The sequence below is a fragment of the Misgurnus anguillicaudatus genome, chromosome 3 (genome assembly GCF_027580225.2).
Source record: "Misgurnus anguillicaudatus chromosome 3, ASM2758022v2, whole genome shotgun sequence".
Taxonomy (NCBI): Eukaryota; Metazoa; Chordata; class Actinopteri; order Cypriniformes; family Cobitidae; genus Misgurnus; species Misgurnus anguillicaudatus.
Genome location: NC_073339.2, coordinates 12,572,656 through 12,589,754, shown reverse-complemented (window position 1 = coordinate 12,589,754; position 17,099 = coordinate 12,572,656). Strand labels below are relative to the sequence as shown.

At 38.4% G+C, this 17,099-nt stretch overlaps 2 protein-coding genes across 9 annotated transcripts in view; one reads left to right on the top strand and one right to left on the bottom strand.

Moving 5' to 3' along the window:
- The window catches only part of prr36a (proline rich 36a), a 30,137-nt gene extending 19,046 nt beyond the window's left edge, over positions 1–11,091 (top strand). Inside the window, exons 4-6 of one of the 2 annotated variants that reach the window (XM_073861436.1) lie at positions 2,358–2,524; positions 2,638–5,259; positions 11,060–11,091. In XM_073861436.1, coding sequence (XP_073717537.1) covers positions 2,358–2,524; positions 2,638–5,259; positions 11,060–11,076 — 2,806 coding nt within the window. In that variant the 3' untranslated portion in view covers positions 11,077–11,091. The other variant, XM_055204706.2, reaches the window with a different exon arrangement.
- Positions 11,092–11,166: 75 nt separating this feature from the next.
- Positions 11,167–16,146, bottom strand: c3h19orf67 (chromosome 3 C19orf67 homolog). Of its 7 annotated transcripts, none has more exons than XM_055204699.2 (8): positions 16,042–16,146; positions 15,621–15,767; positions 15,364–15,541; positions 14,992–15,136; positions 12,365–12,465; positions 11,983–12,153; positions 11,717–11,878; positions 11,167–11,582 (listed from the first exon to the last, which is right to left on the bottom strand). In XM_055204699.2, exons 2-8 carry the CDS (start codon positions 15,721–15,723, stop codon positions 11,438–11,440), a joined length of 1,005 nt encoding a protein of 334 aa, XP_055060674.2. In that variant the 5' UTR covers positions 15,724–15,767; positions 16,042–16,146; the 3' UTR covers positions 11,167–11,437. The 7 variants fall into 7 exon arrangements, with proteins under 7 accessions (XP_055060674.2, XP_055060671.2, XP_055060676.2 ...); XM_055204696.2 differs by having other exon boundaries at positions 15,962–16,117; XM_055204701.2 differs by having other exon boundaries at positions 15,987–16,106.
- Positions 16,147–17,099: the final 953 nt, after the last annotated feature.

Genomic DNA, 17,099 nt, shown 5'->3' with positions numbered 1-17,099 from the left:
GATTTTTGTTTACAAACTCGCAAGATGAACCATCCCACTAATTCTATTGACTTTTTGGTTGTATATATTCTTTCATGGATGCAGATTAAAACTTTACTGACACACCTAAAGCAAGCAATGGTTTTAAATGTGCCTGTTGTTGGGTAAATGCTGTAATGGCTCAGGCAGATGGGGTTGAGTTCTGCAGAACAGGAAATGTCTTTTTGAAATCGAATTTTAGCATCAGCCTAAATTGATTTCATCGACCACTTTTAATGTTCTTTGAACCATGCTGCTGGTTTCTGCATTTGTTTTCCTTTTTATTTCCTGCCTGCAGATTTACTGGTAAACCAGATGGCTTCCTTCACATTGTGCCACAAGAAAAATAATTAAAAATAAATGAGCTAATAAATTTTGAAACGCAGTAATGAAGCAAATGAGGTTTAAAATAAAAGTACCCCAGACCCTTAAAGCACCACAGTGAATGGAGTAATTAAGAGTTTGACTGATGATTTAAAGTAATGAGTAACTGGGGTGTAAAGTGAATCCACTGCCTGAGGCTTTGCTTAAAGGTGCAGTGTGTAAATTTTAGCGCCATCCAGTGGTGAGGTTGTGAATTGCAACCAACGGCTCAGTCCACTGCTCACCTCTTGCTTTTGAAACACAAAGAGAAACTACGGTAGCCACCACCGGACAAACATGTCATCGTTGGAGACAACTTTGTAAAAAAGTTTGTCTGTTAAGGGCTTCTGTAGAAACATGGCTGCACAAAATGGCGGCTTCCATGTAAGGGGACCCTCTGGTTATGTAGATTAAACGTCTCATTCTAAGGCAATAAACGCATAACAGGTCTTTATACACCCCTGATAATTTAGTTTGTATATTATTTTGCATTTCTGTAAAGAGATCCTTCTAAAAATTACACACTGCACCTTTAATGCTAGTCATTTAATTCTGAACAATACCTTCATCCACATGGCCGTTACTTAGGCTGGAAAAATAGGTTGCTTTTGTTATTGTCTGACTTTTTGTCTTGATCAAAATTACAGCCATAGCAATTTATTTAGATTGGCCAAGAACATGAGGCATAAACAAGAAAGATAAGACTTGACGTAGACAAATGGTCCATATCTTTATTGAAGCTACTTAGTCCTTTTGCTTCTCCATCACCTTAATTGTGCTGTTTCTGATAGATGTAATGAAGAAACAAAGAAGGCTTGTTACCCTAGTTGCTGTTCTGATCTTATCTTTTTCAACCCTATGCCCAATGCTCTCCTGTTGTGATGTGGTTGCAGCCTTTATTTCCTCCTCCCAATTGTGACCTCTTTTATTCCTTTAACTAAAAACAGTTGAAACTTTAGGTAGGTCATAGACTTCTAATGGGTTTAGATTCCAGTTCTTTTGTTCTCATTCTTTAACAATTGGCTGTTGTTTCTGAATAATTTGTGGGGGAGATGTTATAGTCTAGGCATGTAGGGCAAGGCCAGTTAACCATGTTCTTCATTGTGCTGAGATTGTATAGTCCGCATGAGAGCGTGAGTTTGTATTTTGCCATGGTTATTGGCAGGATATTAAGCATTCCAATATTATGCAGTTCTTGCCTTTTTAAAGTCTTGCTGTCGTTATTAGCGTTTTTGTATTTTTATCTAGACTAGGTCACAGACTGGACAAGAAGAAATATATATTTATTGACAAATACTGTGGAATTTCACAAAAAATATTTAAGTTCAATCTGGTTGACTTTGAACCCACCGTTCATTCAGTATTATTACGAGTCAACGGTGTCAACAACTTTAGAAGACGGTTGGCTAAATCAGTGTTTATAAAAGGATGAGTTAGTGTGTGTGTGTGTAGGGAAACATCCTGGGAGGGGTGCCACGTAGGACTGGGTTGGGAAACACTAGGCTAAATGAATGGAAATTATGTTTGTATGTTAGCAAAATGCTTTACCCATTTCCCACTCCTGCCACCCCCATTCCCCACTCCTGCCACCCCCTTTCAGACCATTTTTATGTTCTATTTGCTAACCTCTCCCCATCTACCAGTCATTTTCTCACAGGTTAGAAAAAATGGGAGGTTGATGGATTAGTTGATGTATGGCCCTGGTGGATTGGTTTTCCAGAACTGATTTAATTGCTTTTATGGTACATGTGCAGACTACAGATTTGCTCTCTTGAGCAGGAAGCTGGTTTTGATATAAACCAGTGTTGTCCATTTCCTGGCAAACAACAATATCCAAGGCATAACCGATGCTTAAATTATTATTTATCTACCGTCATTTGAACGTGTGGAAAAATGAATACTCTTAGATAAAAAATATTACACACAACAAATAGGCATCATTCGTTTTAACAACTGCTCGTGCCTTTCTGTTTTAGGACAATTGGAAGTACTGCCTCACGGCCAGCTACCACTTCAGCTACAGGCAGAACAACTACTACTACCACCACCAGTACCACCACGACTACTGCAGCAAGTAGAACAAGCCGTCCTCCTTCTCAACCGCCTGTTAAACCCTTGGTTACAACATCACTCACCCGCAAAGGTGGGATACCATTTTAGGCAAAATATTTAAATTAATTAATGAACAAGTTAATGAAAAACAGTGCTTAAAATGTCCAAATTTTTAATATCATCATTAACATTTTTAATTTCTAGATGCTGGCAAAACAGGCACTACTGCCCCGGCGAAGAAACCAGTTGCAGCAGTAACATCCTGTCCTGCTCCCAGCAAGCCTTCAAAGTCGGATGCTCCAAAACAAGCAGCAGCTACAAAACGACCCTTACCTAGCATCAAAGCACCTCAACCGAAACCAGATGACAAAAAAAGTGTACCAACGCGTAAGGTGCCACCTAGTCCACGAAACATTCCTTCAAGGGCAGCATCAGGCAAGGCAGCTGCAGCCTCTTCTAATCAAAGACCAACAGGTAGCAGTACGACAGTTACTGGGAAGCTTCAACCAACCAAACCAACACAGTCTGTTTTACCCATTGTTGTCAAAGATAAGCCTGCTAGTAAAGAACCTGCTGAAGAGGCTGTGCAACTTTCAGGAGCTGCAGTAGCTGCTGTTGCAGGAGCTGCAGTAGCTGCTGTTGCAACAGCTGCAGCTATAGCCACAGAAGAATCTGGTTTGGGGCCTGATGTTACAGCAGCTTCAGAGAGCCCTCTAGATGTGCCACCCTCCTCTTCTTTAAATGCTCAGGAAATTAAAGATGTGCCGGTCTTTACGGCCAATGACAACAACCAAGAGCTGCTGTGTCAAGAAGCTGGTCCTGTTGAAGTGTCTGGTCCTGTTGAAGGGTCTGAACTTGATCCTCCAGCTTCTGGAGATATTCAGAATTTTGAAGAATCGGGTTCAGGAAAAGTTAATGAAGAGGTGGCTGCTGCTAAACCAGTTGCACAGGAAGCAGTTAAGCAGGAAAGTGGGACTGCTTCACCGTTTGATAACCCTGCTGCTGCAATAGTGCCCTCTGTTGGCTTGGAAGTGGCTGAAAAAGCTGAGCTAATTAACAGTGAGTGTTATGAAGATGTGGAAGAAGAAAGGGAGGGCAGCCAACAAGTGTCTTTGTCAGAAATGAGTGGCACCCAGCCTACCGAAGAGTCTCAACCTGGGTCAGCAGGGCTTCCTGGGTCTATTTGGCGAGCAGGGGCCTTGCTCTCAGAGCTTGACTCTGAAGATGTAAGCTGCAGCCAGCAAGGGGCATCTGAGCTTAGTGCTCCAGGTGTCCTGGAGGGCACTGAAAGCATGGATGATCTGGGTGATGCTAGCCTTAAAGGAGCTGAAGGTGCATCTGTTGGATCTCCTGACTTTGAGAAGGTTCCTGATATCCTTACTAATGAAGATGATGAGGAGGAGGACGATGATGATCGAGTGTGTGATATGGAGGTAGAGTCGGAAAAAGCAGATGACTCACACATGCAGCATCATGACAATGATATTGATGAGGATGAAGATGTAGAAATGGCAAGTGAGGGCATTACTGAGAGTGGGCTTGAAAGTTATGGGAATGCAGATGAGGATGACTTAACAGAAGACTACCGGTTGGACAATCTGAATCGTATTCAGCCTCCAGCCATGGATATGTCTGTCCCTCCAGCAGCTCAGTGGAGCTTTGCTGATCCTTGGGCCCAGCTACCACAACCGGCCTCTACTCTTCTCTCTAGTCCTTCCTCTGAACACTGGGATGCAAACCCTGAAACACCAACCCAGGTACCTGCTCAGGCAACACTAGATGTTAGCAATTCCGAAAGGGGCCCTACATCCCCTTACCCCCCAAACCTTTTTGAGCCCCCACCTTTTCCTACTCAACAATCCCCACCAACAACTGCAGAGGAGGATGCCTGCCCCAAAGTAGGTCTGACACCCCCTCAAGGCTCTGAATATCAGTTTGATACCCTCAGTGGCCCGGAGCTAGCATCTGACAGTAACAGAGACACAGGCAAACCAGAGGAGCTGAAAGATTTCAAGACCTGTTTAAGTACTGAGATTCATTCCAAAGAAGAGCAGTCAGAATCACTAAACCCTGTCTTGCCTGACATCATGCAAGATCTAGGGATTCACCTTGAACAAGCTGATGAGGAAGAAGAACCAGAGACTTTACCAGCTGATGATGTACTGGGTGGTCCAGCAACTGCTCCAGTATCCGCACCATCCTCTCCTTCATCAGCTACTGAGGATGAAGCTAGTGATACAGAAGGTGAAATGCAAATCAGTGACCCTCAAGCTGAGCTTCCTGTAACTGAACCTACCTGTGAAATGGCACCTGTTACCCACGATTTGTCCACTTTAGAGGAGCATGAAGAAATCGGTGGAGAGACAGAAGGTGGTGGTGGTAGTGACACCCCTCAGTCTGCCACATCTGCTGCTTCCTATGGCTTTGACTACATGACCTCTAATTCCAATGCCCAGTCATCTGCTGAAAGTTGCAGCAAGAGCCCTGGCATCTTTTCCCTTGAAAATGAAGAGCAGCTCCCAGATGAGGCCAAAGATCCATCTCTTCTTAAAGAGCTCACCCTGATGCCTACTTCTGCAGATACGGAAAAGATTGAAGCACTAAAATCCCAACATGGGGAGCACCAGTCCCACCCAGAGCACCAGTATATGCTTTGTGGGGAGTCCACCGAGTTGCCAGATCGTAGTTCACTACCGGCAACTGCACCTGTAGAATCAACTTTGATTGATCCTTCATCCCCACAGCACCCAGAAGGACCGCAAGATCCTGACACTCAGCACCCTTATTACTCCACTATATGCGGAAATTCTGATAGTCCCTTGGCAGGTAATGTATAGAGTGCACTTTAATCTCATTCTGATATCCCTTGATGATGTAATCTCTATATAGAGGTTTTGTCTAGCTTGGGGTTGCTTTGTTGTCAATGATGTCTTTTATTAAATTAAGTGAATGAGGAAAAATTTAGGAAACACTTGTCGTTCAGAACAGCGGTGCCACATTACAATATTATACAATTAAGGCAGTTACATTTATGAGTATATGGCTTAGAACTCCTGTATGTGCAATAGCTACTACAATAATCATATAAGGTTACTTTTTTGTTTTATTAACAATGGGTGTTGGTTTGAACTGGCATGAAGTGAAATGTTTATATACCTTATGAAAACTTTAAAATAAATCTTGTAATAATGTATTGGACTTTCAACATATTTTGTGTGTATTTATCCAATTCTTTTTTACTGAATTAAAGATGAGAATTGCATATTCTTTGCTTTTTGTATTCTAACATTAACTCAAAGTACCAATTTGTTGTCCCTTTTTTCCATCATCGTCTTCATCTGTCTTTACACGTTTCTCTATTCTGCACTTTAGGGTTTGCCAACCCCTTACTTTTTATGTCTTGTTTATCTGGAGTACTTAATGTCTTGGTGTTAAATAAAGGTTAGATATTTAACATAATTTCACTTTATCTCTGTTTTTTATGTTTGAATGTCAAGGTATTTTGCACTGTTCTAAGTCCGTATCAGCTGACAGTCACATTTTAAGTAGCCTGAAGTAGCTTCTGTTTTACATAATATTAAATTAAAACCACTATGTTCTATGTTTATAGATCATATATTCTAACTATATAAATTCAGAATATGAAAATTGCAAAGTACTAAATATTTTACATAGGGCCGAAACACTAATTCTAAGTAAAATGTTTAGGCTTCTAAGGTCATGGTGGAATGTTTGATTAATCTCTTAAATTAACTAGTACTTTGATGCTATAATTACTAACAGTAATTAACAATTTGTAAACTTGTACATATACACTCATACGTAAATACGCAAAATAAAGCCTCTGTAAGTGAATTATGTAAAGAAACCAGGATGTTTCCAGAAGAAGGAGGGGAACAAGTTTCTTCTATGCCATTATGTTCCTTCAGCTTGTACCCCTCCTCCCTTTTCTTGTTTGACCTCACCTACCTCTCAACTTACCAACATCAAGAGGAGGATCAACAAGATCTTATCAACCTACTGGATCTCACCATCAATCAAGGTGCTTTAGTTCGCCCACCTTCATTTTTAATTCTTCATCTTTATATTTTGATACTGCTGCTTCTGGAGCAGACTTTGTACGCCTTCCACTTGGGGACTAACTGGGTGCACCTGCTTTAATCACTCTGATTATGTACAAACTTTGGGCTGAAGCTAATTGAAAGGACCCGGCTTGACACATTCACCTGGACTAATTGGACTGTGTTAAATTCACACACTGAATTGTTCTGCATCCCCAAAACTGGACAAGCTTTGCACAATGCACTTCTTAGTAACACCTGTGTTTAAGTTGCATGCTCACCTCACCAAAGAAATACACTGGGGTGGCTTATTGTGTAAAGCATGTTTTGTTTTATAAATGCATGGGTCATACTTTGTCAATGTTAAAAAGAAGTACCTGTTTGCTTTCTGCTGCATTATATGCATGGTGAGCGCTAACTTCTGCATGCATATTCAGCTTATTATCAGGGACACTGTTTGCCTCATCAGCTTTTTGTTCACTTGTTTTTGTTTGCTCTTCACTATAGTTAGTAGTTACTGCATATACAGGGTGTGGCCGCTTTTATTGCACAAATCTCCTCACTAAAAGTTTTTCCAAAAAAAAAAGTATCACCATGGTGTGAAATTAGTTTTAATGCTTGACTGGTTTCTCATTTCTTCTCCACTGTAATGGTTTCAGCATATACCCCAATCTTACAATGTTGGTGTGTTTTTCCCACAATGCTTTTCTGTGCCATCCAAATCTGCTCTCTTTAATTCTCTATTCTATTTAACTGCTCTTTTTTAACACTTGCTTTGGACCCTTTGCCTCATATACAGGAAGGAACTCCCACTTTCCACCACACATGCCCGACTTGCTCCACATCCAAATGACAATGTCATCCAAACTTCGCCTCCGCCCCCGATCTGCCCACGGGACCCAGCCACCACGGCTTCCCACAGACCTTCCTCCCAGAATACCAAGTGGTGGTTCAAACACACAGCTCCGATGTCTAGAGAAACACCAACAGCAGCTACAAGAGATTAAGCAATGGCAGGAGAAGCAGCATCATGAACAAGAGAGACAAGAAGAAGCGAGAAAGAAACAAGTAACGAATGAGAGAGAGAAGGAAGAGGAGTTGGAGAAGCAGAAGAGGAATTTACTTGAGTTGGAACTCAGACAGCAAGAGGAAGAACTGAAACAACGACAGCAAATCATGCAGTGGCAACAAGAACTTGAACAGCAGCAGCAACAGCAGCAGAAACAAAAGGCACATACACCAGTTCTCCTGTCTCCTTCATCAGGCCTTTGTACCATCTATGAAACTCTGGAAGCAAGTGACGCAGAAGATGAGGAACACGGAGTGGTTGAAGAAACTGATAAAATCGAGGACAAAAGGACCCTTAATGCATGTCCTGATGAACAGACGCATCGACGTTCTGAAGAAAAAGATGAAGTTGATTCGAATTGCACAACACCTTCACTAGATGTTGCCCATCAGGATTTACAGAATCACCATAATAGTCTTCCCCAGTCTCCTTCTGAATCTCCCAAGCGTCATGCACCTCTAGAGTTTGACTGGGGCAAGAAGGTGGATATTGTCCAGCATCTGATTAATCAGACACTACTGTTTGCAGGTGATGGTTGCTCGCCGCTTCTGCTACCCGGTGGGGCAGGTGGAACGCTAAGTCCCCTGGAAAGCAGTCTGTGGCCCAACCTATTACCTCCGTTTACACCCCCCTCAGCCACCGTGACTTCTGTGAGCAGCTTCTCACCTGAAACTCCAGGCAGTTCTGCTCAGGGTGAGTGGACCGTTGTAGAGCTGGAGACACATCACTGATAACGTTTAGGAAGTACTGAATGAACATGCCAAATATGAACTTGTGCACCAGGAAAGAAATGCATGCTGTTGTTGAAAAGAGAAAAAAATTGTGAACGATGTGAACTCTGGTTTATCCTCATCCTGGCAGTTATTCTAGTGCAGTGAGAGCTTTCATTCTCACATCCCCACCCATCCAAAAACAACAGAACGCTACAATATGATACCCTCCCTCATACAGACTCCCTGCCAAATTGATCGGCCATATCTGACCTGCCCCTGTGCCAAAAAGCCATTTCCTGAAAGTTTAATGGGGATCTCTGCCTGGCTCAAACTGCATACATTTATCTTTTAGTCATTAGGTTGATACCTTGCATTCATTGTGGGTTTCATATTGACTGAGATGGTCAAAGTCAAATGGACTCTCAAATAGATTTCTTCAACGTATAGTGAAAAGGATTTTATCGTACAGGTTTCCAGTTCAGATAAAATGGGTATTTTACGGTTTAAACTACTAATTGAAGGAGGAGGGTACTGGTATAGTTCTGAATTAAACTGTTTATGGGTTTATTAAATTATTATTATTAGTCTGTAAAAGTATACAGAACAGTATTACTAAAATTTCAAGAAACGATTTTGGGTTAAGGGAGCATTATTGATCTAATTCTAATATCGAAGAAGCTATAAAGCTGGCTTTGTGGTGGTCTTTAACTATCTGAAGTCTTTAAACTGCTGTAATATTGTAAAAATAGCTGAGTTAAACAGCCAGAATAATGTGCTACAGGGATTTTTTAAGGTATTACGAGTAAAACTGCAGATACATGAAATAATTATTTACTGTGAACCCTATGAACACTGTACCTCAATTGTCTGTCTGAACTATGAATGTATAAAAGGGACTGTTTTTATTCCCATTATGTTTATTCAGAACAATGGAGGTTATTCAAATGGACATAATACATTATCACAGTGGTTCTTAACTTCGGTCCATTAACGGCACATTTTGTACGTCTCCCTTAAAGGTGCAGTGTGTAATTTTTTTAAGGATCTCTTGACAGAAATGCAAAATAATATACAAAACCATATTATCAGGGGTGTATAAAGGCCTTTTTATAATGAACTGTTATGTTTTCATTACCTTACAATGAGACGTTTTTATCTACATACACAGAGGGTCCCCATACGTGGAAGTCGCCATTTTGTGCCGCCATGTTGGACAAACTTTTTTTTTTACTAAGTTGTCTCCGTCAATTACATGTTTTTTCAGTGCCAGGTACCATAGCTTCTTTATGCGTTTCAAAACGAGGGGTGAGCAGTGGACTGAGCCGTTGGTTGCAATTCGCAACCTCACCACTGGATGCCGCTAAAATGTACACACTGCACCTTTAACTGACAAAATCAGTTTAGTAAAATGATCTCTTTGCTATGATAAAGCTGATGATATGAATCAGGCGTGTTAAACTACCTAGACGGCAGACGACCCCGGGTCGGATCTGCACCACTTTGACGCGGATCCGGCCAAGAGTTGTCAGATGTCTGGATAGTATCATACAAAATGTGGAATGCTTTGGATCCCTAGGACCAGAGTTGAGAACCATTGCATTAGAAAATGGGCTTAAATTTTAGGGCATACTACTGTAACAGTCTAGCTGCTGCAAACCTACTGACAGAAAACTGATCTACATGCATATTTCTTTTCGATCGCTATAATTGTTGGTGTATATTTGGCAGGAAGGAGCAGATTCTGTAATGGTTATGCAATTTAATTCATGTCTTCAGATATGAGACTTTTTTCAGAGTGCTGGAGCACTAAATGAGTGACGTATTCTCATACACTGTGACTTTTACACTGCTTGGGGTAATAGGTTTGTCTCATCTGGTATGAATGAAAATTTGTCTCTTTTAGTGTATTTGTTTCTGTGTCTAACGTTGTTCTCCGATGTAAATAAGCCCGGTTTAAGGAACCAATGGCTACAAATTGAATTCACAGGGCCAGAGTATAGACAAATTATAGTTGGACTTGTTTAATATTCTGCAGGAATATCAGTGTCAGTTTTCTGTGTTTAAAGTGTCAGGTTGATAAGTTTTATTTGGCAAATATCCTAACTGATTGAGTTTATTGTATTATTTGTCATTTTCTTTTGGGAACTTCACTTACTTTCTTTAATCCGAGCTTGACTCAACTCTATTAGCGTCAAAGTCATGAACTGTTTTATCATATTTGAAGGTACGATGTACATTATTTTAAAGGGAAGATGTTTTAAAGTAAAAGTCTATTTGCTGTGTTACAATGGGAGATTATTGTAATTGTACTGCCGATTTTTCTAGGACTGTGAAGTAGTTTATTAGATAACATTTAGTACTTCAAGTGATTTTTAACTGCTTTTACATTTAGGTACATAAAAGAAACCACTTACATTTTTATCTGGAATTCGAGGTGGATTCTGACTATTTTGACAGAGCTACTGACTATAAATCAATGTCAACTTTTAAGTATAATAATGTGCAGGGAAAGCTACTCTATCAAAACAAACCAGCAGTAAAAATGCACTGGAAACTTACTAGGAGACACAAAAATATTTTAAGAAGATTTAAAAATACAACATCTTGATTCATAATGTTCTGCCCTCTGTTTTGTCAATTTGTTTTTCTTATGTGTTGCTTAAATGTCCAAAGACGCATAGAAAATTACCTGTTTTTGTCTTGTATATTTCTGCTTTTATGTATATTTTTGTAATTTATTATTTTGTAATGAAGGATTTTGTTGTTTCTTTACTGTTTTATAGAGAGAAGTGGGTATTGAGCCAGGGCTGCAAGCTGTTTTTTTCCAAACTTTGTAATAGATTTCTTGGACGGCCCGTGTATTTTAACGTTTCAATCATGAATAATAAAGATGGTTTAAAGGAACATTTATTTTTTAACCTTTACGTTGTTGAATGAGATTTCCATCTAAAATGTGGGTCGCTTACCATAAAACAGAGTAAAAATAATACAGTAAAAAGCTACCACAAACAAGCCATATGTAAAATGAACACTGAGTTTAGAAAAAACACGCTTAAACATTTTAACTGTGAAAATCGAAGCATCACAACTGCTAACAACACAAACTAACAAATTTAAACAATACTTTTAGTCTTTACCAGAGGCTTTGTGGATGTACGGCCTCATGTTTCAGTTGCACAAGCAACATCTAGTTCCTCAGACAGCAGCACCCCCAGCAGGAAGTCTGTGGCAGTGCAAGATGGAGGCTCCTCATTTCCCAGATACAACAGCTGCTTGTATTGACCACAAGGGACTGGACACAACACCCTTTAACACATAAACACAGAATTTAGCAGCTAGTTAACCACACAAATATACATGCTAAAATAAACAAATCCATTACTGCTATATGTAAGGTATTTAGAAATCCTTTATTTTTGTGACTGAATGCATTTCAATACCAGTCATTGATGTCGTCAGAGTCAGGGTACGTCTGGATCCACTGACCAATAGACCAGATTCTCATCATCATGCTCTTTCTTTCTGTTGCTGTCTGTCCTCCATTATTTTCTTCTGTGTTGTCATCTGCTTCCTCGAGTACATCCTCAAAACACAGAAAATAACTGTGGAGGTAGGGGTGAATTAAAACAATGGGTGAATTTGAACTATTACTTAAAATGGCTGTCTCTCTGACATTGTTAGTCATGAAAACTTAAACATCACGCACAATTCTTCACTGGGACATCTCTCCACTTCTATCTCACGCTCGACATTCCAGCGCATTCGCTTGTATAGCCCGGTACTGGCTGAGGCAAGAAAAGGGGTGGGGCAAGAGTACCGGAAAATTGACAGCTTTATGTTGTTTATTTGAGACTGGCCAATACAGAAGTGTGAGATACTGTAAAACACACACACACACACACATTACAATTTTCAGAACAAAATGGCTTCTTCAGACAAAAGTCATTATTTAGTATGACCTCCGTATGCACTTAGCACATAACTCCTTTGAGGACTCCTGAATACTGTCTTGCTTTGTGCTTAGGTGAGATCAATATCTTCTCACTTAATCCAAACATCATCTTCATCTATAGTTTATAAGTTTGTACCTCTCTGGATCGGTTTCCTCTACAGAGACGATATTGAAGGAGGCGTACATCAACACCAGCTGCTCCAGACGAGAGCACAGTTGCTGCGAGAACTGCAAAAGCTGAGATGGGACATAAACAATGTAAATATGCATGTTCGTACGGAGTTCCCAGCTTTTTATGTTCACAAATTTATTTCAGTCACTTGTCTTTTTTCGGTCACTCACACCTGCCACAAGTGGAGTTTTGGTTCCTTGCCGCTGTTGGCTTGCTTACTGGGAAACTCCTGACATAGTTTAGCTTAGTTTAGCATCTTGTAATGGTCCCGCTACAATCTTAAAGCCATCAGTCTTTCAAATTTGAAATTTGATGTTGCAACAATATCTTTATGCTTTTAACATCGCTGCTCATGGTATTATTGCAACTTCATTAGGTAAAGTCAACTCCTGCTTTTATATATTTTTTCTTTAAACCCCTTAAAGTTCCAATGGGGAGGAAAATTGCATTATTTGACAGAAAATTTAATGACATAAAACAACTCAAAATCAAAAAGCAAAACATGTCACACATCTTTGTAAAGCTAAGATTCTTGTGTTTCGAATGATGTGATGTAAACCCTTTTTAGATAAAATCAACACAGCAGGTACAATTAGTGTCGTTTTTAGGTGTTTTTAGCCATTTTCAGGAATGCTAAGTGGTTAAAGGCTATTCTATGTAAATATTATGTCTAGTTTAACACTAATTTTGTTATTTATCATATTAATTGACTACATGTTTGATGGTCAGTGAAAAGGTATGTACCATTTAATTTGATTATGATATTTTTATGAAGATAATAAAATTTGCAATAATACAACTCGTTTCAGATTGTTGTGCACATGCCGTTTTTGTTTGTTCTTCCAATGCAGCCAATGGGTTTATACATTTTGTTTTACCCTCAACAGTTAAATGACAGTGTGAATGTTAATATATTTAAATGAAATAAAAATGTCAAAAGAAACTTTAATACTTTGCAAAATATGCTGTTCCAAATTATTAAGCAAGTTGTATTTCTCATACAATATGGGTATGAAAAAAGATCTCTTTAAAGGGACATTCCACTTTTTTTGAGAATATGCTCTTTTTCCAGCTCCCCTAGAGTTTAACGTTTGATTTTTACCGTTTTGGAATCTATTCAGCTGATCTTGAGGTCTGGCGTTACCACTTTTAGCATAGCTTAGCACAATCCATTGAATCTGATTAGACCATTAGCATCGCGCAAAAAAATAACATCGTGTAAGACCGACAGAAAATTTAAAAGCTGCAATTTTCTAGGCAGATATGGCTAGGAACTATACTCTCATTTTGGAGTAATAATCAAGGACTTTGTGGCCGTAACATGGTTGCAGCAGGCTTAGTGATATTAAACAGCTTTAAATTTTCTGTCGGTCTTAGTACATGATGTAACTACAGAAAAGTCAAGTTTTAAATAGGAAAAATATCGAAACTCTTTGGTTATTTTTTTGTGCGATGCTGGTGGTCTGGTCGGATTCGGTGGATTGTGCTGGGCTGTGCTGGGGGTGGTACCGCCGGACCCGGAGATCAGCATATTTTGCATATTTAAAGTATTGAAGCATCTTTTTACCTTTTTATTTCATTTAAATAGAATAGCATCCGCACTCTCATATAACTGTTAAGGGTAAAATCAAATTTGTAAACTGACTGTATTGCAAAAATAGCCAAAAATGGCATGTGCATAATAATTTGGAAAACAGTGTATATTAGGGATGCACCGATAGGATTTTTTTGGGCCGATACCGATTTAAACAGACAACTTCTGGCCGATACCGATGCTGATATCGACATTAAACACATATATACAATACTATACAGTTGGTCTATTTGCTAGTTTATTTCTGCATCAAATTATTTTTACTGAACATGGATTGGATCTAATTAACATTCAACTGACCAACATAATAAGAGAGGCACAAATTAAGCTAAAACAAATATAATAAGACAGCATGACAACCTTCAAAGGTGTTTTTTTGCTATTCAGCATTTATTTTATTAACAACGTTAATTCGTTTTTTACATACAATGGATTTCTTTATGCAGTTAATTAAAAAACAATCGGCCTTTCTCGTGCTATTGTTGATATGCTGATGGTTTCAAATTCATCAAAAATCGGCCAATAAATATCGGCAGCCGATACATCGGTGCATCACTAGTGTATATATTTATCAATCTCTCTTTTTTCTTTGTCTTTCTTGTGAAGCTGCTTTATAGCAATGAAACATTGTAATAAAGCACTATGGGGCGGTTTCCCGGCAGGGCTTAAGATAATCCCACGCTAAAATCCTTATTTTAGATGTCCAAACTTTCACTACAATCAGTACCATTGTTTGGTCTAAAGATTAACACCAGTAATGTTTTTTGTAAAGTTTGTTTGTAAAAACTACTTAAATGTCCTAATATAACTAAGTCCTAGTGCTGGCTTAATCTAAACCCTGTCTGAGAAACCCCCCCTTATCAACTTGTATGACTTTATTTGATTGTTCAATTCCTCTACAATTCACTAAACCATGCTCTTTCTCTGTGTACACAATTACATTTTAAAGTTGTTATATGATGGGGCTTGATTTTTACCAGTGCAAAGTGACTCTCACCTGTGTGCGTATGTATATGGAAAGGGGTGGGTGCAGAGGGTGGGAGTTTCTTGCTGTGGACTCCAGGTAAGTGAAATATGGCTGGCAAGTTTGCAGGAACATTGTAATTATATGGGCCAGCCCATCATTCTGGAAGCCATCTAGACTGTAACAATCATAATATAGAAAATTAAACATATGTATTAATTTTATCAAATGCCTGAAACCATAACTTTTGACAGTTTTGCATACACTTTAATGTCTTTCCTGTGAAAATGTGTTTTTCTGTTAAGCATGACGTTTGGGCAGGGCATCTAAGTGTAATTTAACTGTTATAAATGGCACTTTATAAATAATTTAAACGAAATCCCGTTTTTCTAGGTTAAATCACACCTCCACACCAGCTCTGCCTGTAGCTCGTCTGCCTTATTCAGCAAATACTGAAGCTGTTGTTCGATGGGAGCAATTTTTTCATCCATCACTCTCTGTTCCAGATAAGTTGAACCATTTGCTGCGTCTTCAACCAAACAACACCTCGCATCACCGAAAGATGGCGCTACCGCACTGTCCTCTGCCAACAAGATGAGCAATTTTGATAAGCATCAGTAAGGGTTTTGATTTTTCCCCGTCAAATTTTGTTTCTTTTTTACCTTCCAATGTAATCTGTCCTGTCATCACTTCTGTTAAAGGCTTGGTTTCTTCATCTTCATTGCATGATGAAGACAACTCATCGTCCTCAATGCTAGCCATCATGATTTAGTCAGCTAGCCCACAACCCCTGACTGTTACAATTAACTCTAAAAACACATTCAAAGGTAAATGACGAATGATGTTGCAAATATAATTGTTAATTACCCGTTTATAAACACGTCAACACTAATATCAGCAATTAGCTTAGCACGCAACATAATCATACTGAGATGTAAACCTGTAACTTAAGGTAAATATAAGTGTAAACCTACAATTTCAGAAACTTGACTAACCGGTTTACCTAACTGTTGAGATGTTGACTTAACTGTCTTAAGTAATTGTTGCCTTCTTATGAAATATCATGCTGTTCATGTGACTAACCTAATAGATCCAAACAATAAAGTTAACTGATCCGAAGTTTCGCGATTTAGTATTACGCACTATTTACACATGACCATATTTGTATTTCCTTTTCCAACTCTGCTAGGACCCCGCAACCGGTTCAGCCTGTTGAAAATTTTGTTTTATTATTAATAGTATAAAAGTAAAAATATATAATTTAGTGGACAAGTTGTGTAAATTCCAATTAAATTTTAAATTTAATAAGTGTTCACGTTATGATTTCTAATCATATTAAAATCAATAACCTTATAATGCAATGTTGATTAAAAGGGATAGTTCACCCAAAAATTTAAATTCTGTGATTTACTCACTATCATGTTATTACAAACCTGTATACAGTTCTTTGTTCTGATGAATATGTGTAACCAAACCTTTTGTGAGCCCTATTCACTTCCTCAGTAGGAAAAAAAATACTATCATCAAACACGATTGATGTGCCCTAAAATGTGCTGTGGTTTAGTACTATGAAACCAGCTTTGTAAAAAAATATTTATTAAAATGCTTTATTAAATGTAACAAAATAAAATGAGTAAATTCTATAAAAAAATTATTCTTGTTTTTAAACAAAAGTTGAGTTAAAATAACATAAAAATTTATTAAAATTCTAAATGAACAAATTATTGAGTAAATTCAATCTTAATGTTACAATCCATTTAAATTTGTATAAAGGTCTAGCTGTGTTTTGGTCACTTTTAAGGCTGGTCAAGCTGTGTTTTGGTCACATTTTACATTTTTCAGTTGGGGAGACCAGTCTCTTCTTACTTGCTCATCATTATGTGGTAACAATAAATTTCAGAGGAAGATTTCACTAAAGAAGTAAGCCTTTAAGTACTTAAATGTTTTGGTAACAATATTATACATAATATTTTTAAGTATCACATATTTTTTACAGTGTAATTTTACTTAACTTAGTTAAGTAGATTTACTTAATTTATATGTGTGAAATTAAATTAAAAAAAATATGCGTGCAAAAACGTGCAAAATAAAAATTAAGTAAATTCTACTTATTGTTTTTTTTGTCAGTGATAAGGAACAAA

Coding starts and splice junctions, on each gene's coding strand:
- c3h19orf67 (XM_055204699.2), bottom strand. CDS start 15,723: ATGATGGCTAGCATTGAGGACGATGAGTTGTCTTCATCATGCAATGAA. Junction 12,466..14,991: donor CCATATACATACGCACACAG/GTGAGAGTCACT, acceptor GTCCCATCTCAG/CTTTTGCAGTTCTCGCAGCA. Junction 12,154..12,364: donor GAGGAAACCGATCCAGAGAG/GTACAAACTTAT, acceptor TGTGTTTTACAG/TATCTCACACTTCTGTATTG.